Source organism: Ciconia boyciana, chromosome 1 (assembly GCF_034638445.1).
Source record: "Ciconia boyciana chromosome 1, ASM3463844v1, whole genome shotgun sequence".
Lineage (NCBI taxonomy): Eukaryota > Metazoa > Chordata > Aves > Ciconiiformes > Ciconiidae > Ciconia > Ciconia boyciana.
Window position 1 is genome coordinate 64088298 of NC_132934.1, and position 25247 is coordinate 64113544.

A 25247-nucleotide genomic window follows, 5' to 3' on the forward strand; every position below is an offset into this window, starting at 1 on the left:
TGGAAATGATATTAGAAGAATGAGCTGAATAAGAAAATGAGACTGAGAAAGGTGAACATGCCTCAGTACTTCTAAATTGTTATTTATTGGTAGGTGTTTTAAATATCTCATGGAACAGTCATTGCAAACAATAGGGATGAATGATCCTCGTGGGAGGAAGAAGTAGGTGACATCTTGGATGGGATAGTAGAAGCATGGTGAAAAAAATGAGTTAAAATTCAGAAGACCGTAGCAAGCACAGTAGCAGCTGCAAATAGTTGTCCTTACTGGTGCATCATGAGAGTAATGCAGTGAATTCACACTACCCTATGCTGTGGTGCCCTGGGAATATGGAGAAGGGTTTGGTGGTGTGAATCTCAGATTGTGGAAGGCAGTTTGTGATGTTTAATAGCTTTAAGCCATCCTAAATCAGACTGACTTACATCTTCAGCCCTCGTTAATTTTAAGAACACTGATTCTCATTGCCTTGCTGCATTTAAACTAATAGACTTGAAAACATTTTTTTTTCTGTAAAGTTTCTTTATCCTGTCATTTTTGTAGCATTCCATGTGCTAGCATGTTAGTAAGGTCATAAGTCAGCAGGACTTCTTTACAGGGATCCCTGTCCTGTTCATAGTTCATGTACCAGCACTAAAGTATTCTTTTTGAAATCATGCTTAGGTCCTTTGTTTCCTTAGAAATGTATTTTAACAGCCTCTGCTCAATGTGTCTAGCTCTACAAGGAACAAGACAAGACTGTGGTATAAAATCAATAGAAAATTGTCTTAATACATTATTCTTCTTACTATGTCCAAATTCAAATCCTGCTTATAGGAACTACAGGAAGAATACTCAGTAAGTGTATCTCTTATCTTCTGCTTTCCGCTGAAGTTATTCACAGACCTGTGTGTGCAGTATTTGCTTTCTTGAGAAAACAGATTGTTGACATTCCTGGTGTGTCTCTGCATCTAGCAAAACAATATATTGGCAACCACTTTATATTTCTGTGACTTGAACAGTACTGAAACTATTAGCTGCTTTCATGGGCAAAGTCTTGACTGAGGTCCACAGACTTCATGGGCTTCTACAGAAATAATTTGATTTTTCTGTGAATTGAGCTTCAAATACTTGGTTTTTTTCATTCAGTATGTAACAATAGAATTAAGGCACTGTCTTGACTTACCAATTTGAAATCATCTTCCCCTTAGATTTCAGCAGGTTCTGCATTTGTATAATAATATAATGCCTTACGAATGTGGTAGTTTAGACATGTTCATTTTGTCAGTAAGCTTCAGAGTAGTTTACCTTTTCCCTTTCACAAATATATAAAGATAAAACAAATGAAAACCTTCTCTAACAACTTACATGTACAACAGATCTTTGCTAGTACTGGTTTTATGCAGTGTTAGGTAAAGGCACTTGAGGCTGATTAAAAAGAGGCTCAGTTTCAGCACCTGAACAGGTAGCGGTGTCAGCACAAATGTGCACTTAAAAAGAGATTGTATTCTTTCCTTGGTGGTGTTTTATTTATGAGTAGTAGATGACAGATCCACACATGGTATTCTGACTACCTGTCCTAAGGTGAGCAGAGGTCATCCAATCTGTTACACTGTATAACTTCATATAAAGAAAAGGAAGAATGCAGCAGGTGGCACACAGAAATTCATAAGAAAATGTAGGAAACCTCTTCAGTCTGGAACAACACTATTAATTCGTTCCACTGAGTCTCCGTGTTCTGACCATCTAGTCTTGCAGAAAGCAGAGTTGTGTTTCAGTGTCCTTCAGCCACTTTTCACGGAAAATGTAGATTTTTGTTAGTATCGGTTCTCAGTTAAAGTCATAATCTTGCCATGGTCTAAGAGGTGAGGTATCAGAAGTATAGATTTTTTTTAATTTTTTTTTTTTAAGAAAACAAAGTGGGTTTCTGTCAGCATTGTTTCTGCAGTAATAATCATATTAGTATTTCTATTTCTCAAATAATGGGTATTACTTTTAATAAGTCATTTTATCAATTTTTGTTTTGTTGAGGACCATCTCTTCATATTCAGTCAGGTATCATGTTTTATATATATGTATTTTCACATTATATTTTTCTGTCATGTTTTTTCATTCATACGTGCAAACACATGTATACACACATGCATACAGTCTCTCACACTGTTCATATATTGGCTGGAGCTGGTAGTGCCAACTTAAGCTTTTTTAGCAGGAGATATCTAGATTAGCAGGAGATTATCTAGATTACTATTTGGCTGTACAGAACTCTGCAAGATTTGAATCGTTCAGGCTGAAGTTTTCCATTCAAGTATCAGTTTCATACTGAATCTTTTTTTAAGATAAGAAGAGGTTGTTCTTTCAAAGAACAAGGTTAAGAGAAAATAGAGTACTCTGTCCAAATTTTAAAAATTGTTTTGGGGAAGCTCTAGTGCCTATTCTCAGCCTTTGGGGATGCAGGGTGGGGAAGGAAAGGAAACGGGACCAGAAGGTTGTTTTGTGTGAGGGAAATGCTTTTGCTGATTCTGTGGGGAATTGACCATTTCTGACTAAGTTTTAAACCTTTGGGAAAATGTTTGCATGTGATTGACAGAGACTTGTTAGAGTTTTACCAGTTAAATTCTAATAGGATTACACCTGTTCTGCACATATAAGCTTTGTAGAGCTGTACCTTAAAAGCTGAGAGGGTTTTTTCTCTGTTGCTGTACACAGAGGTTGTTATGAGGCCAGGTAAAGGAATAAGGAGCAGTGAGCCTCAGGTTCTTGGATAGTGTAAACTGGAACTGGCAGCTGGCAGGCAGAGGGAGAGAGGGGCAGGATGGAGAGACTGGTTCTGCCTGGCAATGAAGAGTAAGACCAGATGAGAAGGTTGCCTGGCTCCACCTTTAGGAAAATAGAGCCACAGGTTCTGTGGTGCCTGGGGTGAATGCTTCTTGAGGCCTGGGATGGTGATACCCGAGACTTGCTGGTCCTCTGTTGCTAGCAAGTGTCCATGAAATCCATTGGCAAAGTCTCAGCCACCCTAGCCGTGGATGTCATCAAAGAGTACATCCTTTCTCTTCTTACATCCCCTTCTTCTTTCACTACGTGTTTGCCAGCTTCTGCATGAAATGAGATGGGCATCCTGGTTCTACAAATTACATTCTTTTATTCTACCCAACTTTGACTAATAGCAGAAGGCCCAGCCTATGCCAAGGATCCAGCAGGGTGGGAGAGAGCAAGAGGTTCCTATGGAAGAAATTAATTCATGACTTTGTAACTCAAGACTTTATTGCAATGCCTATGCATGAGAGGATCCAGTTGTGATTGCTCAGACAATCTTAACTGTGCCATTTCTTATAGTGTGAGTGCTTGTCTTCACAATACTAACAGTCTTTTAATTCAGCTTCTGTGTGATCTGTCTGCAGATAAACATTTGTGCATACATATGCTGCGGTGTACGTACGTGTACACATAAATATATCTGTTTCTGTAACTGTGCTTAGACGAAAGGTTATGTTAAACTTCTGCTAGGAATAAGACTATTCAAAATTAAAAGATTAAAAATTTATATTTTTTTGCATGTTGCTTTACTCCCCAGAGGGTTTACAAACCCAGTATGCTAGAGTTAACTCTAAGGTATGTTGAAACGCATGCTTCAGACATGCAGCAATCTTAATAAAACCATACTAGTAATTCTAATATTACTAGAATTTTTGTCTCTTTAGTTGTCCTTGCCCACCCCACCCATCACACTATTCAAAAAGGAGTAGTAACTTTGCAGGTCAAGTCAAAAGTGCTTAGGAAAGGGTAGAGCACCACCAAATTTTTTTGTGAAATAGTTGTGCCCAGCACATGGTGAAGACTCTCATAATCTTTGGAGCAAAGGGGGCTGGAGGCAAGGGAGGGGAATGTAGTGAAGTAGAGGAAGTGATCATCAGGGATCAGCAGCAGGGCTGTGTAGGCATGAGGGTGGAGTATGAAAGGGTTAGAAGAAGGGAAACCACTGAAGGGGTTCAAAGGAAAAGTGTCGTGCACAGGAATATCTTCAAAGAGAATAGACATAACATCAAGCAGTTCAGAGGTGGAGGTGGGGTAACTAAGAGGAGTTTTAGTAATCAAAGTGCTGCAAGCCAGCATGATAATTCTGACAGTGGAAGTGAAAAGTTCCTCCTCAGAAGTATTTTTGGGGAAAAAAAAAAAGGGTATGGAGTTTTGGGGTGGTTTCTTTTTTAAGTGAGCCAGCTCCTGAAGACAGTATTTCAGCTCAGAAGGGGGGGAAGTTTCAGGAAGGGTTCACTATAACTCAAAAGTCATAGGTGGCTATGACTCAAAAAACAGAGAAACAGTTACACCTTTACCTGGTCTAGCACAACAGTGCCTTTTTGAATCAAAGTTGCAGCATTTACATAAATTCAATAATTAAATCACCCATAATGCTGAATTGAAGGGACCTGCTGAATAAAGCCCAAGAAAAATGGAGTATAGTGGAAGACATCCAGATCTGTTCAAATAATAAGCTTACTCATTTTCTGAGAAATGAGCTTCAAAACCTCAACCATTCAGATAGTTGTTGGAATTTACAGGAGAGATTTTATTGCCATCTACTGGTCTAAATAGGCAGTTTGCTCTACTACAACATCCTTTCTAAGAACCATTTGGAAAATGTTTGCTTACTGAGAAAATATTTTGAAGAGATTGTTTCAGAATATTCCTTAGGCAAGCTTATCTTTGGCATGATATCAGACGAGTCTGTTTGTAGTTAGCTATGTTGGCATGCCAAGCTTTATGAAAGGGGGTTCATTTAAACATCTGGAACCTGACGCACCCATAAACGCACTCCAACACATGCTTCACTTTGCAGGAAATCAGCTCTAGGAACACACAGAGGGTTTTGTACGTGTGCTGTGCAGTGGGTATGTGTGCATGCACTTTGAAAACTGGAGTTGTTAACAATTCTTTCTACTTTCAACTTCCAAACTACATAAAATTGAGTGGGACTTGAAGAAAAACTTTCTCTTAATTAGTTCTTCACAATTTCTAATTACTCCAAAGCCCCAAAAAATCAGCAGGAGAGCTTGAAACTTGGAGGCTTGATTAAATTAAGTCTGAATCAAGTCATTGACAAGGTGAGATTAGCTTTTTTATAAATACAGTTATGAAAATGAAAGGCCCAGTTCTGTGTCTTTTTCAAGCAAGCTGCCCATTGAATCCATAATCCCTTAATAAGATCTCTAGGATAAGAATCTAATTTCTCTAAACTCCAAAGTCTTTTATATATTTTTCTGTCTATTCAGTATGAAATTCCTAAGAGCTAGATTTTCAGTTCTTTTCTGAAGCATCCATGCTGGCTGAAAAGTCATTGCCAGGCTGCCATAAAACTCAGATCTGCAGAATGTTTATCTTTCATCAGATGAACTAGGTGTTTGCACAAGCACTCCCAGACTCCTGCAGATTTGGGGAGCTCAAAATGAGGAAGATCAGCAGTGGCATTATTCAAAGTATTTAAACTCACTTCACTGATTTTGACTGAAAGAAATGGAAAGATGACCTGGCAGTGGTAACCATTTCAGTTGGTACACAGGTGTCTACGGCCTTGCACCTACAAGTACACAAAAAGCTCCTCACACAAGGATTAAATCTGAAGAAATAGCTGAGAAAAGATGTAGCAGCAACAGAAGGCTATTTTTTTAACTAGATTTGCTGATTTGGAGTTTTAAACTGTGTATCACATACTGAAGTAAGATGACAGAATCGTGGGGGTTTTGTTTTTCTTTTCCCTGCAGCTCTCATGTTCATTCCTGAGACTACCATAGCCTGACCATCCTCCTAGTGGCCATCGTTTGCAGATATTAACCAAAGCCTTTGTACTCATGGTCACTCACGGTTCCTGTTTTTTGTCTTTGTTCTTCTCTCACAGCTACAAGCCCCCAGTGTGAAAGGCTTTGATTTTGCTAAGCAGCATCTGGGCCAGCACAATAAAGATGATGTCCTGATTATCCATGAGCCAGCTCCTTTACCAGGACCTATTAAGGATACTACCCCATCTGAAAATGGAGATGTGCCCAGCCCCAAGTCAAAGATTTCCTCAAAGCCTTCAAAGAATGTTCGACACAGAGGGAGGTCAGTTCACAGAGATAAAACAAATTGTGGTAGATGACAGTTTATTAATGGCTGGTGCTTACTGTATTTTTAGGGCAATTTCAGTGGAAAGAACTGTTCCAGAGCTCTGAGACTTGCGTTTTCTAGTGGGCCATCACAGTTATGCCTTGCTACTCATTAGTACAAGGTTGTGAGAATTTAGTGTCCATTTTTCTCTGTCATGATTTAGCGTCAGTCGGCAACTAATCACCACACAGCCGCTCGCTCACCCTCCCCCCCCGGTGGGATGGGGGAGAGAATCTGAAGAGCAAAAGTAAGAAAACTCGTGCGTTGAGGTAAGAACAGTTTAAGAATTGAAAAAAAAACAAACAAACAAAAAACCCCAATAAATTGTAATGAAAAGGCAAACAATAAGAGAGGGAGAGAAACAAAGCCCAGGAAAAAACCAAGTGATGCAGCCGCTCACCACCTGCCGACTAATGCCCAGCCTGTCCGACCAATGCCCAGCGATCGCTACTCCCTGGCCAGCTCCCCCCAGTTTCTATACTGAGCATGACATCATATGGTATGGAATAGCACTTTGGTCAGTTTGGATCAGCTGTCCTGGCTGTGCCCCCTCCCAGCTTCTTGTGCACCTGGCAGAGCATGGGAAGCTGAAAAGTCCTTGACCAGTATAAACACCACTTAGCAACAACTAAAACGTCAGTGTGTTATCAACATTATTCTCATCCTAAATCCAAAACACAGCACTATACCAGCTACTAGGAAGAAAATTAACTCTATCCCAGCCGAAACCAGGACGTTTTCTTAAAGGCAACATGCCCAGTTAAGAGGGGTATTTAAGACACTATTAGGTCGGCTGAAGTCAAGTTGTTGCTTGTTTAGTGGAAAAACCAGGTGTATGTTTTCTGATGCATTCTCTTTGTAGTGATCTCTAGCTACTAAGGCAACGGGTGGTTAAAACAAACTAAAACTATTGACGAATAGCAGTGTGTTTCAATAATAGTAATAGTGATCAATACATGTATGATAAGTTGGAATTTCCAGAAATAAGCAGTATCCCCAGAATTCAGGGAGGATGCACAAGTGTTTTTATTTGTGGTTATCTGGTTACTCTCATAGCAAACCAGCTTCGGTCAGGAAAAGGAGTGATAATTTACAGCTGTGCAAGTGGAGAAGTGTCTGTCAACCTTCAGCAGTAATTTCCTAACCTTTTCCAGTAATCAAATGATGTGAATGTGTCTTGCTGGAAAGGATTGTGTTTGTAGGATAGGCACTGTAACAGAGCTATGCAGTAAAGAACGATCTGTGCATTAAAAAAAAAAAAGAGGTTAAGCAGGAAGGTAATAGGTGGAGAAAAAATGGAGCCCTGAGGAGAGGAGTGCTATGATGACTCACAAACAGCTCCTCACTGTGGAGCTCCTTTGTAATCCTCCACTTCCCAGTAATTCTTCTTCCTCTCCCTCCCTCTCATATTTTTGCACTCCTTTGCCTCCAGCTCTGCATCCCCTGTGCTTTTACCGATGTGCTATTGCACAGTGGGAGCAAAAAAAACCAACAAAGGGCAGAGTTTGAATGAGCTTAGAAAGAAACTAACGGTGGTTCTTCCTGAGCTGCAGGTCTCTGACACAGCTTGCTCCTCTGTTCAACCTTCTGTGCTTCCTCTAAAGCCCCAGTTGTCCTAAGATCCTTGCTTCATCTTCCCCCCGTGGGCTTCAGACAGCTCAGTTTCCACCTTCCCAGATGCTGAGCCTGTCTTCCTAACTCCCTACAGGCCTTGCAAGTAGTAGACTACCAGTGGTACAGTGGAAAGTGGGCAAAATTGGAAAATAATGGAAGAAAAAATAGCTAACTCATTTTGGTGTAGCTTAAATAAATTAAAACTAATTAATATAAATCAGAAGGACAAGTGTTTCTGTGTTTCTTCTAAGAAGTTCAGAAGTGGCCTAAGAGACAATACTGAGGGGGAGGGGAAGGTATCTATATTCACACACACATAAGCACAAGAAAGAAGTTTGAACTTGAGGCTGTTACTGTATTTCATCTAGAATAATTCAGAAAATGAAGCAGGAAAAATTTTCAGAGGCCAACATCTTAATGCTTCCCCTGAAGACAATAATGAATCATTGATCAAATTTGGAACAAAGATATTTCTTTTTTTAATAGCATCTAAATTCAAACACTTCAAAATGTTTTCAAAAAATGATTTCTCTCCCTCATCCTCCCATAAGAGCAAATCTCCCTTCAGGCTTAACTATGGAGATGTTACCATCATCTCCCTAACATGCTGACATGCCCATGTCAGCTTGAGATTTAAAACATTTATTCCCTGAGGCAGAAGTTGAAATGTGAAATGATAGCATAGTGTGTTATGTTGGTTTTAGCTGTTTTCTGTTTTGTGAGGAAATCAGAACTCAGTTCATCACAGTGCAATTCAGGACTGTATGTTGCATGCCAGGAAATACAGTGGTGATGTGAGTACACGTTCTGTATCCGTAAAAAACAACAAACGAGAACAACAACCGAGTTCAGAAAGTATGGCATCTCTAGGCTCCAGCTGAGAGTTGGACCTGTTGTTTTGGCTTGAGAGGGTACAACTGCATATTCCTCAGCACTTACAAAGAATGACTGATGTTGACTCTGCACTATTTATGTTCCTATAATTTACTTAATGATAATTTAGATGGACTGAGGAAAGAGTATGAAGGAATACAAAGCACAGTGAGGTGAAGCAGAAAGTCAGTAGCAGATCTGGAAACAGAACTCCATACTCTGCTGACCCAAGACAAAGGCGATGGAGACAATAGCTCTGCCCACCCTCTCCACCTTAGAAAAGAGGAAAAGATGCAATGGTGCAGATCTGTAAGCTCGAGAGCCATTTCTCCTTTTTTCCCTGCTATTTTTTTTCTTTTTTTAATTGGGATGTGACTTTAGTGTTACAGTCCTGCAGAAAAGAATGAAATACAGGGTTTGATTAACAGTGCGTTGTTCAGGGAGGAGAAAAAGGGGAGCTGAATTCAGAGCATTGCCTGCTGCAAGGAGTAGGTTTAACTTTCAATGAACTTGTCTGGCTGGGTATAGTTATCTTAGTCTGTGTGCTCTAGGCAGATTGATGTTTAGACAAGAGCCTTGGTAACTAGTTCAGATATCCATCTAGCCCAAGCAAATCTTGCATTTAACAAGGTTAATGCACAGACACGTGCACACTTCCAGTGATTAACTGCCTGCAGGAATAGAATATGAATGTTCACAAGACAACATGGTCACTAGAGACACTATCACAAAGGCTGATCCCATATGAAAAGACAGGCTTTGGTGTCAGCTGGGCAGTGATGTATGCCCTGTATTTTTGCTATTTTTATACTGTCTGAATAATTTTACAGCTGAAGTATTTTGCTGGGGAAAATCACAGTATTTCTTTATATTTTTCTGTAATCGCCCGCAAAAATTATGAACACTGAGATTGCAATTTGTAGGTAACAAATGTTTTTAAGAATCTCATGACTGCATGGGATAAATACATAAAAGTAGCATTTTTGAATGGCCTTACATTTAACTAGTCAGGAAAATATTCACGTGGACTTGTAGTGTTAGCAAGAGAACACCAAGTTAGCAAGTCTGAATATTAGTCTAATTACCTGTATGGGTTTCTTATTTCTAATGTAAGTCTTTTCTGTCTGAAAAGTAAACTGCTACTTATGAATGCAGTTTTTTCTTGAAGTGTATTTTAAAGGAAAGAGTAGTTAATAATCTTGTCACATGTGAATCCTGTTGCAATCAGTTTTCACACGCAACAACAGTAACATCATGGCAATGAATATCTAACTGATAATTTATTATAAATTTACTTATAAACAGAGGAAAATATTAGCAGTCTTCACAAGATACTTTAGCACAGGATTCTTTGCGTGTGAGAACTGTGGCCCTTTGCAAACTTATGTTACATGTTGGTTGGTTTGTTTTGTAATGTTTGTGGCAGAGTTTCGCCATCAGATGCTGACTCCACAGCAAGTGAACAATCCAGCGGGAGAGAGACAGGAGAAGAAACTGCAAGACCATCAACTGTTGCAAATGAGGGCAAACCACGCAGAGCAGCGAAGAAGGGTTTGTTACTTCTTTTTTTTTTTTCTTGTGTGCACTGGCAATGCTTTACTCAGGTTAAAGAGTTACTCTAGTGATGTAATTTTTCTAAACTCATCTTTGGCTGTTAATTTTTCTGGTTTGTGTCGCAGAAAATTTTCTTCCTCTCCTTTTTGGTTTAGTTTCTTCTGTTGAAACTGAAGATCTACACATTCCTTTCATTGCAGCAAGTTTTTGAAACTAATGGCTTAGCAGGAATGAATCTTCCCTCCTTTCCTCTCCCACACACCCCCGGCAAACCTCTTTCCATTTAGGCCTAATTGTGGTTCTCATGGTAGCAATCTTGCACAGAGTTACATGGGCAGCGGAGGTCACAGCAGGACTTGATACAGCATGGGCATATGTCTGTAACCATAACTTCGAAAAAGTGAGATTAAAAAAAAGAGACCAGAGAGGTAGAAGTTTTACAAATAAATTCTAATTCAGACATCAAAATGCCTTCATGATTGTGCTTTAGAAAGATGAAAATCCAGTGCTAATACATTAATAACAGTGAATTTTTTTCGTAAAGAACCATCTTCCTTCCAGTTAAAGTGCCACCATTTGTCTTGGAGGTACCCTAAGATATTTCTTTCCTCATTGAAAAGTTGATAAAACATTGCAAACCCACTTTCATTTTTTAATTAAAACATTCTTTTAAATTCTTTTCCTATTTAAAAGTGTGTGGTTAACTGTGCCTACACAAACACTAAGTGTTTTTTCTGAGAGCCTTTTGGGTTTAGATGGCTTGCTTGTTGCCTGAGGTTTTAGTTAGCAGATCTTTGCCTTAAATCACAATAGTCTTCCTAGAGAAAATTCTGATACTGAATATCTGGTAAAGGAGTTTGTGATATCCCCATCTGTTCTTAATACACATAGCCTTGACGGCAGCAGAAACTGAGAAGAAGAAAATATCGACCACGTTGTGAGCAGTCTCCTCAGTATATTGAATTTTTTTCCACATACTCTGTGAAATACCAGCTGAGATGTAAAGGTGACTACTGTGGAATTCAGTGCCAGTGAAATTCAGATCATAGCAGACAACCTTCAGTTTTTGCTTATGTTGAAGAAATTAGATTGAGGAATATGTAAGATAGTTTATATAAACTCCTAGCTCTTGGGTGGCTAAAGAACAAGTTAAATAATGTATGATTCTTAAACTTTCATAATGTGGACTACTCCTGGAAGAGCAAGGGTGGTGGAGCAGGCTTTCCTCTGTAATGAAGATCTATGAAAACAAAGCACAGGATCTGCTAACGTGACTAGAAAGTTATACTTCCTAATAATTCAGGAGGTAGTGTATGCTGTAGGTACTTTACACAATTTACAAAAAGCAGATACTGTACTGATGCTATATGTTTTCAGTACCTTAGGTTTGCTCCAAGGACCAGCAATCATGCCCAAGTAAATATATAGGAAAACAATTATGCTATGACAGAGCTCATCTCAGGATGGTTTATGAGTTGCTCCAACCTATCTGACTTCAATTCTGTTGCCCTGATTTAGTGCACTCCCATTTCTTCGTACCTGGGAACTCCATTTTTGTCTCTTCATTTTTCATCTGACTTAAAACTTTATGTAAGGTTTAACATTTCCTTTCAGTGTAGAAGTGTTAGGTATTGCTGCATCTGAATTATCTGGCAAAGGCAGCAAGGATATTGTGTAAAATGTGTCCTTTTTACCTATCATACCCTTACTGGATCAAATATACTATTTTTTCAGCATTTGGTGCCTCTAGTTTGGTAATCATAGGGACTATTTTTAGCATTCAGAATTGGAGGCACTGTCTGCAGAGAGCTCTCTGTTAAATGGCAGATTCAGCTCCCTTTTTGTGCAGCTGAGGCTTGGCAGTTTGATCCAAGTTCATACATTTCATTCAAAAGTAAATGCAATCGTCTTACTGCTGTGTTTTCTTCCAGTTGCCATTCCAGCTGAATTATTTGTAATAATTATTGTGTTGTCTCTTCTTTTTCCTTTATGTTGTCAGGAGCAAACAGAGTGGGTAAGTAACCAGAGCTGGTAGTTGAGTACAAATATGAATAGAGGTGCTGGGGTAGCTGCAATTATATCTTGAGGATGGAAGGATTTGTCTTCTGAGTCTAAATAAACAAAATTGCTTTTGAGCTATTGAAGTATAAAAAATTCCCAGTAACACAAATTATAGTAATCTAATTTAGGCACATTTTTCTAATTTCCTCCCAATTCTTTCAAATTATTGAGGAAAACATCACTGTGAAAAAAAGCAAAACTGAGCCAACTGTTGGTCCTGAAAACTAGCTTTGTATAAACAAGTTAGAGATATTGTTAGAGGTAGTGTCTTTACTGGAAGCCTGAGACAAATGCAAGCTACCTGCAAAGAAACACAAATATTTTATCATGAACTAGTGTTTTTCTGGTCAGGACTGAGACATAGCAAAGATGGGGCAGGAGAAAGCTGACACTGTCTTTGATAATGCATACTATATCTAGTGATAAATTAAGGACTGTGTCCTCTGATAGCAGTTTCCATCTTATAATAGTAGAGAAGGATGGATTTAAGGCTGGCTATGCTGCTTTCCATTGCTGGGTTTGTACAAGTAACTAATGAGAGTCATCAGCTGCATCCTGAGGACATAATCTACTGGGATACAAAGAAACTGTGTGAAATTTATCTGAAATTGCATACTCCGGCATGATGCAAATACCAGTGGATCAGTGGAAGATTCCCATTGACTTTACCTGATTTTGGATTAGGCTTTATGCACCTTGGTTGTTGTGTCTCTTGCTTTTATTTCAAGAGGATGCGGGAAACAATAGCCTTCCTCTGTCTCCAACTGTATTGGTTTTCATATGAAATCATAGCTTCCTGCAGAGCAATTAATTTTCCTGACATTTCAGTTCAATTAGTAGTTTCAACCCAGGGAACAGTGATGAACATTGATCCTGACGTGTGACCTATATGGACTAGTTGTTTAAACATGTTCTGTCCAGTATTTGGGTATTAATTCCTCTCCATTATTTTTCAGCCTCAGCTGTCTAGTCTGAGATCAAAATGTCATTCACATAGTACCATCAATAGCTTTATAAGGAAGATTTTCTAACCACGGACAATAGTGTAATATAAGAACTTCGAAATAAACCATTCTTATTCACTCTGTCAAAACTTCTAAAGGAGCTCATTCATGTGTTGAGTTAGAAACCATTTCTCCTTTTGTTGTATGTGTACAGCACTGTGCAGTTCCCAGCTTTCTTATCTACTTTACTGTACTTCCATCTTGGTTTGTATTTATAGACACATTCAGTGTATACACAGAGAGGATTTAAAGGTCAGATGCAGCTTATGGGGGCTTTTTTTGTGTGTGTGCATCTTTTCTGCAAAAGAGAATAACATATGATGTTAGAGCCTTACCAAAGGCTCTTTGGTAGAGCCTTACCAAAATTTGACAGTGGGACTTTTGGACAGTTTTACAAAATGAGTTTAAGAACCGTTTCAGCTGAGGCCTCTGCCAAGCACTTATTTATGTGTGCAAAAGGAAAGGTTATGCATGAAATTATAAAGATTCAGAGTGAATACTCAGCATAGTTGAATATATTGGACCTTACTAACCAAGTAATATGAAAATAACCTTAAAATTTTATGTTGGAGGTCAGCGAGCTTTCAGAACTGCTGTTAGACTGGAAAGGTTGGAAAAAAACAACTAATGTATGGGGAAAACAGGAAAGATAGATGCAGAAGTTCAGATTTCCATTGCGCTACAGGATCGCTCTGAAGGATTCACACTAACTACTTAATACATCTTGTGCCCCTCTCTGTGAGAGGCAATGCTTGCATGCTTCTAAGACATGCATGAAGATGGGGCTGTGAAGATGACAAATGGTAAAGATCATATAAATAGCTACGGAAGAGAGATGGATATATTTCATTTAGGCTCTTTGTCTTGCAAAACATTTGGGACACAGAGATCTTGAGTCAAACTGTTTACCTTCTTTTTAAGGGCACTTATACAGGAAAGTCACATTTATAAATGATGCATACCATTTATAAATGTGTACAATTGACAATGCATTGATCAAGTTTGAGAAATATGAAAAATAAGAATTTTGCTTAGCTTGTGGCCAGATTGCTTTCCAGCCCAAAAGTAATGTGCTGTGAATACAATGAAGTGTACCAGTCCTTCCCTCACCTGCTCTCTTTTTGTGCTAGAAGAGGGAAGTAAAGGAGCAAGTCTTCTACAGTGATCTTCTACAGAAGATAGCATTCATTCCTCTTCTGAACCCTATACTTCATTACCAACATGTGTTGCAAACGGATCAGAGCAGTGGCTGTTTTCCTTTCCTTCTTGTTTGTTGGAGTTGGATCAGGTTGATCAACAATTGATTCTGTGTCAGAATCAAATCAGATTCTCCTCCTGATTTGAATCTGAGAACCACAGCCCATTATTAGAAGTTTGTGCAAGGATGTGGGACTATGTCCCTCTACTCTGTTGTGTTCCTCCATAAGAAGAGTCACAAATCTTAATCTCTTACTGCTTATATTTCATGGTGAAAAGCAGTTTGAGAATTTGTGGCGTTACCATGTGGATAAGACAAAAGATTATTTTGCACGTCTTCAGTAGTTTTTGCAAGCCTCATCCACATAACAGTTCCTGTTGTAGGCCTGGCTCCAGCAAAAAAATACTTAAATATGTGCTTAACTGCAAACCACTGGGGTGATCCTACAGTTTTCAAGTCTTTGAGGGAGATGACCCATTTCTGTTGAAGTGATTAACTGTCGGCAGGACCAGGGCCACAACTTCCACGTGTATTGGCTTCCGTAACATGTTTTGCTGATCGTATTTGAGTTGATTTAACCTCTTCAACAAATTACAGCATGGCAATATTTGTGCACCTTGCTTATTACTATGTGAACTGTTTATCCTGTCACAGAGAAGAAAACACTGCTTTAAAAACTTTACTCAGTAAAATGTCTGTAAAATTCTTTGTGTTTTGTGTGGATTTCTATGGGGCTTTTTTTTTAGTTCATATATCAGTCCTATCACTTAAGAACTGCATTTTGCAGTGAGGCATCTTTTATTGCTCTTTGAACCTCCATTTGAGGAATTTGCATCTCCTTTAGTATTGATAAGAGGAACCATTAGCAGTACGTACTTGAACAGCTTTTTATGGAGTAAAGTAGATTGAGATTTTGGGGCGTTGCAAATGCCAAGAGCTTGATTTACAGAAATAAAGAATGACAGCTCACCTTCTGGAAATATAATGGAAAAATGTTTATAATTTGCAAACCACTAGGTAAACTTGTACACTAAATGCGAATCAGCTGGAAGGCCTACAGGGCAAATTAAACACAGATGGAAAACATGGTGTAGTCTTGTAGCATAGCATCTGTAGAGCTTAATATTTGACTGAGTTAACCCTAGCAGCACTACTTTACTCTGTATTTGTTCTGGTGATTTAGGACCTCCTCAGACCAGCAGTGGAAACGAGCAGCACTCCTCAGCCTCTATCTTTGAACATGTGGATAGGATGTCACGTTCCTCAGATGCCAGCAGACGGGTCCCAAGCAAGATCCAGCTGATTGCTATGCAGCCGATGGCAGCACCTCCAGTTCAGAACTCAGTGCTTTCTGATCGAGTAGCAGAGACCAACAAAATTAATAAAGAGGTATTTTCAAAGTGCTTTGAATGTTTGTGGAGGACTGCATGCCCAGCCAAGAGGGAAAAGTATCCAGTTTCTTGTTATCAGGAGATCCTTGTTAGTTCCTGAGGAGCTGAATTTTGACAAGTTACAGGAATAATCCTGTTTCCGTCCAGAGAGATAACCTGACCTGTTTTTAAGAGATACCTAAACCAAAACTTAAACACTGAGAGAGGAGCAAATTTGATGGTCAGGATACCTTGTGTTGCCATCCTTTTGATAGTCAGCAGGACGTGACTTACAAGAGTTGTGTTAGTTAATGTGTGAGAATTGGAACGTCTGGCCCACCTTGGTTTTCATTCTACACCATTCTTTTGACATTCTTCAGCAGCTCAGGATGTGGGTTATACAAACAAGTTATCTCAAGAAATCTGGGGTGTGAATTTGCAGCACATTCATTGCTTCCAACTTCTGATGTGTTTATCTGACAGTAAACATACAGAAACTTCCTGCTTTCTCTGAGGCTCATGTTGCTGTAAGCAGAATATGAGCATGCCTGGGGCATTAGGAGAGAAGGTAATGCACTGTAAAACCACATCATACACTGCCTGACAGTACCATGTACCTGCATCCTGGTTTTGTACTGGGTGTAAGATGGCATCTTCTCATAATTCAGAGTGGAAGATTACTGAAACCTTTACCTTAACTGTGTTAAGATACTGTGTTTCTGAGTACCTTACGGAAGAGAGGTAAATACATTTATCTAGTATATATAGGCAAGAGGGGCCACAAAACATAAATCTGATTACATGGGCAGAAGACGTAGTTCTAACTATAAATGTAAAGAGTAAGTCTGGCTTGTGTCCCTTTTATGCTTTTTTGGGATTTTAATAAGAGAATACACAAAAATCCATTTTTATTTGATTTTTAATTTGCTGCTGCAGATGTGTTCCAGAACTAGTCCAGCACAGTCAGAGCAGTTGTTGCTATGTGATCTGGTGCCCAAGTGTTTTTCTATTGATATGAATGATTTCAGTGAGTGTTGGGCCAGGACTTAAAAGTGTGGTGTTACGATAGCTTTCCCCGGATGATGAGATGCGCTCCAGGGAATTGGAAAAAAAGGTGGGAGAGGGGCATGAAAACTCAGCCTGCAAGAAGACGTAGAGCTGATAATGCCATATTCATCTAGGGACCTGGGCCCTTGTATTACTGCTACGTTTCTGCATAGGTTATGGCAGCCTCTCATGCTCAGCAGAGGCACCGAGTTATGAACTCAATTAGCTGTAAGTTCTTGCTTCTTACATGACGAAGGTCATTAAAGGGAATGGGTGACAGACTTCAACACTATTGATCAAATATATCTCTGTTTGACAAGCAAAGGTAGATACAGCCTGTACTGGTTAGTCTTATTTTTTCAGACCAGTGTCACTTCTGGCAGACAGCAGGAGTGTTTTGTGTTCCTCCTGCTTTTTGTAACAAACTGCCACCTCTCTCTAATAGCACCTGCTGTGCTGGCAATTGTATTGTGTGTAATAGTACATCTACCTGGGGAGACAATTGGGGATACTGCAAAATATCCAAGAAAGAAAGTATGTTTACAAATTGTGTGACTTTAATCCTTTAGAGATTTAGGGGAGGGAGGAGCAGCCAGGGAGGAGAGGAGGAGAGGTTTACGGAAGAGCAGCAAAAAGTTCTGTTTGCAAAAACTACAAATGAAAAATGCAGTTGATTTTCCCCCCCCCCCCGTTTCTTTAAGATACAAACAGCCCTGAGGCATAAATCTGAGATAGAGCATCACCGCAATAAGATTCGTCTTCGCGCCAAGCGCAAAGGGCACTATGAATTTCCAGTGGTGGATGATGTGGTGGTGGTTGACTCCAAAGAACAGCATAGAATATATCGCAAGGCACAGATGCAGATTGACAAGATCCTGGACCCTGGAGGCAGTGTGCCTACTGTCTTCATAGAGCCCAGGAAGAGGTATGATTTCAAAGATGGGAAAGAACAATTTTCTATTAGAGTCAGCGTCCAAAGTACGTCAAATCTGTACTTCTGAACTTTCAGAGCTTAAAATAATTTTGATCCCTAGTTGAATTTGAGTTACCTAGGTGAAAAGGTTTGGGTTGTTCTAAACATTTTTATTTATTTCAGTATAAGCCAGTATGTTTTGTTTTCAAATTATTCCTTTACAAATTCTCGGGTGAATTCTCAATAAATAAACCCAAATATATAAAAAATGTCTTAAAACAATTTACTATTCGTTCTGCCATTTGTTTGAATAACTCTTGTGTGGTGTAGAGGGATCAAAATTGTAATATAAGCACTAAAAAAAGAAACATGGACACTGTTTCTGCAATATAAACTGCAAGAAATAATATTTTTGTAGAGGGGGGAAAAGATGCAAAATAAGGAAACCTTTGAACAACTTACAAAGCATGAAGATTCTGAATTTTAAAGGCAACTTCACACACAAATCAACAAGATAACCTTTTACGTATTCCCTCCAGGCAGTGAGGCGTGTTTGTCAGCCTCACAGACCTGCCTTCCTGGCACTTTGTTCCTGGAGCACTGGTAGAAAGTAGCTTTTCCCCAGCTGCATGGGTTCCTCAGCTGGTTTGCCTGGTAGGGTTAAACCAAACATGCCAAGCACAAAGCCTTGGTGGCAGCGTGATCCGTTCTGCTACTGCAAATGTGTCAGACATTGGTCTGAGAGGTCTGGAGAGGCACTGGTGGGGGCTGGAGCACAGACAGCTTTGAAAGGTGATTGTAGAAGGGAAGTGACACTGGAGAGGGAGGAAGGGGACACTTTGGAGAGCTGTCAATGAGAGTGTTGTTAGGAGAAGCTTGAGGAGAGAGATTCAAGGCTAACTAATGGGACTGGCATGAAAAACTGGGAAAGGGAAGAGAAACAGGGCTGAGGCAAGGATGACTTGGAGGGAATGGGCAGAGGAGTTCAACCCTGAGTGGGATGAGAAGAAAAATTGTAAAAAGAAATTACCTTTGTCTTGTTTGTTTTTTCTCTCTCTCTGCTTTTTGTTTTCTTCCTGTTAAGTTCTCGTGCAAAACGTTCTCCCAAGCAGCGCCGGCGACATCAGATAAATGGTAGTCCTATTGACGCAGAAAGGGACAGGTTAATCACAACTGACAGTGATGGGACATACAAAAGGCCTCCAGGAGTCAATAACTCTGCATATATTGTATGTATGTCTCTTGAATGACAGGTGTGCTCTGATAATTGTAATGACAGTTGTGACATGGGGAGGTTTTTGGCCTTCTGACTATGGTCTGTATAGCTAATTTCAGTCACATGTAGTTAGCATGTAAAGCAAAGTGAAACAAGGATTTCATTGGCAGTCTGTTGGTATTAAGCAGTAAAATTCTGCCAAGTATTCCTTGATAATAAAGAGGCCAAGAACCAAAACCTTGTTTTCATTAATGCCACTGTATTATGTACATGAAGTGTGCTTGGCATGTTCCACAATATGTTGAACATAGTTTCACTCTAGTCCAATTTGCTGGATGTTATATATTCATATGTTACAGAAAATTTCATCCTGTGCTCTCACAGAGTGGAAGAATCGGTTCCTTTCCTGAGAAATTTTCTCATCTTTAAAATGTGGGAATTAATTATTAATGAAAGAGAAACATGTCTTTGTATTGCAGTAACTTGAAACAATTTTAGTACAATGTCTTGGAAATTAATTTTGTTTCCTGTCTAAAAAAGGCAAAGACACTGGAGAATGCTTCTGTTCAATCATATCCATGTCACAAACTGTATTTAGGCATCTTTAACCACTTCTAAGCAGACTTTACTAAGCCTAATGCTAATATTGGAAACCCCTGGACAGTTTTCATCTTGAAAGATGGTTTAATAATTTTAAGAATTTCACCATTAGCTGCATATGCAGTCAAGTGACTATAGTGTCGATTTCTGCAGTTTCCCTCTACCTTCAAACAAGAGTATGATGATTTTAATGTCATGCTGCAGCAGAATGAATTATCATCTGAAGCTGTTTAATTAAGACGTGTCACACAGCACGCTCAGCCCCTTTGGCATCTGTAGTGAGACAGTACTCAGAATGCTAAGTTCCTGATGAAGTAGAGGCTTTTGCATCTTGACAACTGATTTTGCAGTCTGCATGCAGTGGTAAGAATGAGCTCTGATAATAAGTCTGCTGCTGCAAAGCTCATTTAATTTCCTCTTACTGGTGAACAATAAGCCCATGTGGTAAGATCCCAGGTAGTAATTGCAATGCATGCCTCAGGTATTGCTGCTATGAAGCACTTAACATGAATCCCATTCAGGTGGTGCACCCAAGTTCAAGTTCCATGCAGCTAACCACTTAGTTGCTTAACAGCTCCCTTTGTGTGTTTTTCTCGGAGGTAATAATTGTTTAATATTACTGCTGATATGGTCAGTTGTGAGCTAAAGACTGAACTAATTTCTTGGAACTGCAAAAGCTGCAGAGGAGTCAAAGATGTAGACAGAGCTGATTGTCTTTTTCTGGGTGGAGTAAACGCTCTCTGCATGACTTCATTACATGCTTGCAAACCACAAGATTTCTGCTGTAGCTGAGTAACTCCTGCACAAAGCTCCACTGCCTTACCTGAGATCAGAGTGTTTCAGATCACACTGAATGAAGTATTTGAACAGCTGGTGTCACTTATGTGCATGCATACGTGCATGCAGAAGTGGGGAGGGTAAGGGGCAGGTTTCGTCCAGCACTGGCACTTGTGCCATTTATCTCATTGTGGTTCTGGCAAAGAAAATGTTGCTCAGACTTAAGGCCCTCAGGGGCTTGGAAGCTGGCTGGTTAGATCTTCTCTCTGGCTGCCCTTCACCTTCTTTCTGTTTCCTCCAGTCTGATCCAGACTTGCCTCCTGAACCTCAGACATCATCTTCAGCTGATCTGGGGAAGTTCCCTGGCTTGCCTTCCCACCCAGTCTCCCAGTATGTCCCACCGCAGCCATCCATTGAAGAGGCTCGGCAAACCATGCACTCGCTGCTGGATGATGCTTTTGCACTGGTGGCTCCCAGCAGCCAAGCAGCCAATTCCACGGCCGTCACACCACCCGGGGTCTCTGCAGGACAGCCGGTAAACAACACTCCTGCTCGAGCAGGGAGGGGAACCACATGCACCCAGTGGGGATCACCTTATGGTCCAACTCAGGCAGTAAACAACCCATTTAATGTGAGTGATGCAATTTAAAAGGCTTTTCTGGGCAGGTAGTTAGCACCAGTTGAGCCATGGTCACTGTTATTGTGCCCTTGCTGTTAGGACTTATCACAAATGTGGAACAGTTTCTGGAACCAGGAGAATTCAGAAATGACCATCACAAGATGGTGAACTTGTCTTTTAAGCTGTTTGGATTCTTTTCCCTTTTCCCAGCCCAACCACAAGAGAAGATAGGCTTGTCCTCCTTTAGGATAACTTTTCTGTTCTCCTCAGTTACGATCTTTCACAGATCAGTCTTGTTATGTCCAAGAGTAAAACTTTATTTTTTAAAAATGTATGTGCTAGTTCGTATTTTGACAATGAAAAAACAATGTGCTGGGCTTGGGTCATATTTTTCAGCAGGGCATCCAAATGCTTTCAGGAGGTGAGGGATAGTGAAGCAGTATTTCTGTGTATGATTTTTTGCATTTTATGGAGCACTGAGACACATGGATAGGTCATTTTGGTCATCTTTAGGTCATCTTGAGTTCTGCAACAGTTCAGTAGAAGTTTCATAATGCCATTGGACTGTTGAGTCTGAGCCCCGTGGTCTCTCTGCTGCAGTCTGATGCTGGTTGAGGTATAAAGAGATTTCCAAACACAAAGCTTGGTTTGCTGAAAGTTTTAAGCTAAGTAGACATTGGAGCAGCCCTTGATCGTCTGCAAGTGAGAGAAAGTATTTTTGAAAGGTTTTTAAGTTAAGTAAAAACTCTGATCAGACAGAAGAGACTGCTAGCCTGCTGTAGCAGTGATTCCCAGATCTTCTTGTGCTGCTGGGTTTGTAAAACTAAGCTCTTATGGTTGCAATCAAGTCACACATACAGGCCTAATGATCTCTGCCATTCATCACTTAAAAAGCTGATAGTGGACTTCCCAGGGTATGCATTTTGATTTTAATTGGGTTTTTTCATTCTTCTGACAGAGATACGTGGAATTTGGAATGACTCCGCCAACAGCACCAGGTCTCCTACCAAGGTAGCTTTTCTCTGACAGAATTATCATTTATTATTTTTCTTGCAATTCCTCCAGAGTTCTTACTGGCACTGGTATATTATTATGCAAAGTACTGTATAAATTAGAAGTAACAGGCATCCAGATCCAGCCTGTGTAATTTATTGTGCAGCATGAATGACACATGCATGCTGTATGGAATCCAAGCCTCTATTTAAAATAAATGTTTTTCTAGCCCCTTAGCTATAGAGATATCCTTCCAAATACTGAGTGAACCACTGGGTTTCAGCTTTTAGAGAGCCTGAAACAGTTACTCATATGCATGTAATTCTCCCAGTACTCTCGCTTTCATCTTGTTTCTGTAGCCTCAGGGCAACACTCACTCGCAAAAGCTTGCAGATGACTAGCATTCATTCTATTTTTAACCAAGTTGAGGAACAAATTACACAGCATGGTGACCCTCACAGAGAAAGCCTGCCTTGCAGGCCTATTATTATAAAATCAGGGGAAGAACACATTTCCCATCTTCTCCTGGCCTTGTTGTGGGAGAATCATGTAAAGAGAAGAAAACAGTTGTCTAGGTGACTGTTAATTCCATGTTTGGTGTCTGTGTTTTAACTACATGTGAAGTTGGACTCTTGAGTCATGGTACCCACTGTGGGAAGACTTGTCTCACCCTCTCCAAGCTGCTGCAGCCAAAGTGGTAAAAAGGTGGCCTTGTGCTGCTTTCTCATTACCTTCTTGCAGCTCACCACGTGAGATGAAATCCCACTGGTATCAGTGTCATTCATTAGATTTCACCTAAAGTCTTCACTGCCTTGGAAACTTGATGATAAAATGCATGTGAAGAACTTTCCTTTATCCATCGTTCTTCAGCCTGATTTTGAAAGGACCAACTAGAAAAGGAGGAGTCTCTAAGCACATTTTCTTACTTAGGTCTTGGCTGAAGGTGACACTTTCAGTGTGCGTGGAGCATATATGAATGGCACACACTATGATATGCAGTGTACTTTTTGTAATTTGGGTTACCTTGAAGATTATGAGCTTTGAGACTGCCAACAGAAAGCATAACCAATTGTTTGTTATTGAGGATTTTCTCTTTGTTGGCCTGTTATGCATTCAGGGAACATGTGATAAATTAATCATGAAAGTGGTGTAACCCGTGTTGATACACCTGAGCAAGATAGTGTCTTTGCAACATATTTTTTGTTCAAAAGTTTATCAACCTTTGGCATAGACAGTCTGGATTTCTGTAAGTTACAAATTAATGACATCATTATTAATAGTTCAAATGCTGGCTCTGCCAGTGCCAGCAGATTACGTTAACAATCTGCAAGGTCGTTGGCCTTAACAGGAAGAATTCCTTTAAATTTTCATTAAAATAGAAGGTTTCCTAAAGCTTGGTCAATAGAAAACAAGGAAAGAATTGTCATGGTTGTGGAGTGGAGGTTATGCTCAAATTCAGAAGATAATGATAAATTGATAGAGACAGTGCACCAATTAGAGGAAGGAAAAATAACCTGAGGTCAGTATGATTAGGTGCCATGTATCAATGTCATAGTCCATTGGCTTAAATATCCAATGCATGGAATAATAGTCGGGTGACCGTACTGTTCCCTTCTCTGTACAAATGCAGTCAGCATCTTTAATGGGGTGGAACCAACCTGGGTAAAAAAAATTAAATGTAAAAGACCTAGGTCACATAACAGCTAGGCAAACATAAAGGCACAATGAACAGGTTTTACCAGAAAATGAATATTGCATCATGCAGCAGAGATAGAGATACTTAGCCATAGTGGAGTATGTGTGTGTAAAATTTTAGTGGTGTAAAATTGATTTTTGGGGTGGTATCTCCCCACTTAATTAAATAACTGGAGATTAAGATTTTTTTTGAATGTGCAAAGATAAATTGAAGGCTGGGTCTCAGTCTGGAAAGAGGAAGGTGCACTAAGAAAGCTTGTATGATATAGATTCAGAGCTGTATCCTGTTTTTATACTCTTCTGTTGATCTTTGACTTTAAAGAGTAGCTATATCTATCTATTATAAAGAAGATTGGGAAGAGAGGGTGATGGGTTATTAAACGTTCACCTTTCAAGTACAAACCCATCAGCAATAAAGGATATACTTCCTGTCCTCTGAAAAATTGGCACAAAAATAATACATTTGCAGTAATGTTGAGAAAATATTTTCTTTATACAATATAAAAAAATTGTAGTAATTTATCATCTACAAGATTCCAGCTCAGCATTGCAGGCATAAAGGGCCAGATGATCACGTGCTTTACTGGTTACAGTGATTAACATAAGAGAAGTGACATTGTTAAACATTACCTACCCATTCAGGCATTTATTTTAACTAGCTTGTGAGTCTGGTTGGAAATGGTTTCCTCTGGATCCTTCTGAGTGGACAGGTGGGATTGTATGCATGGGAGCTGGGGAAATTCTGGCACTTCCACAAAGGGAGTGTTGCAGCTTGAACCCCTTATACCTCCTCCATTTAATACTGTATGCCAAGTAGCTAGTACTTTAATTTACAATTACTTGTAATTACTTACAATTGTAATACTTAGTTACTTCATTAGGCTCTTATTTGGCTTTATTAGGGTATTTATTATTATGTCAGCTTTCTTTGCTATCTGGCTGCCATAGAAAGGTGGTTAGTTTTCCAAATAAAGCACAAATCAGGAATAGTTTAAATTAGATGCAGTCATGGGATTTTCCTGTAAAACAAAAGGTTGTAAAACTGAGGTCTTGAGCAATGGGATAGGTTGCAGCGCATAGCCTAGAAGAGCTTAGATGCCAATGTGGTAAAAGGCATATAAAACTCGTCCCTAGTCCTCCCTTTGTATAATTTCATGTGCCTGACTTAGGATGTTTGTCTCACTTTGCTTCCTTTATACTCACCAGTGAGAGGCTCCTGCAGAAAATGATTTAGTGAACCTAATCTTTTGCTTTGAATGCCTCTTGAGGAGTGTGTTTCTCCTCTTTGATCATACCTGGAGTCTAAGAGAAACTAGTAACCTAAGCACCTGAAGTTTGGGCATTCGTACCTCCACCATATTGACAGGAATCAATAATCCTTGAAAACTCAGCTGCCATCAGTCTTTTAAAATATAATCTCTCCATGCCAGGGTTAATATATTTTAATAGGAAGCATAGGAAAAGCAGCATTTCCATCTCCTTCTCTACTCCTGTTCTGTGAATGAATTATAGTGTTTCTTTTACAAGTCCCATTACCTTGGCACAATTAATGAAGTTAGATTGATGACACTTGCTGTTGTTAACTCTTTTCAG

General features: G+C 39.6%; 1 protein-coding gene across 5 annotated transcripts in view; it reads left to right on the forward strand.

Moving 5' to 3' along the window:
- The window catches only part of KIAA1549 (KIAA1549 ortholog), a 149862-nt gene that overhangs the window by 115056 nt on the left and 9559 nt on the right, over positions 1 to 25247 (forward strand). For 3 of the 5 annotated variants that reach the window (XM_072871846.1, XM_072871866.1, XM_072871875.1), the window contains exons 11-17: positions 5873 to 6075; positions 10034 to 10158; positions 15608 to 15813; positions 17543 to 17766; positions 18839 to 18983; positions 20649 to 20978; positions 21925 to 21977. In XM_072871846.1, coding sequence (XP_072727947.1) covers positions 5873 to 6075; positions 10034 to 10158; positions 15608 to 15813; positions 17543 to 17766; positions 18839 to 18983; positions 20649 to 20978; positions 21925 to 21977 — 1286 coding nt within the window. The remainder of the gene's footprint in view (positions 1 to 5872; positions 6076 to 10033; positions 10159 to 15607; positions 15814 to 17542; positions 17767 to 18838; positions 18984 to 20648; positions 20979 to 21924; positions 21978 to 25247) is intronic. The other 2 variants (XM_072871856.1, XM_072871883.1) reach the window with 1 other exon arrangement.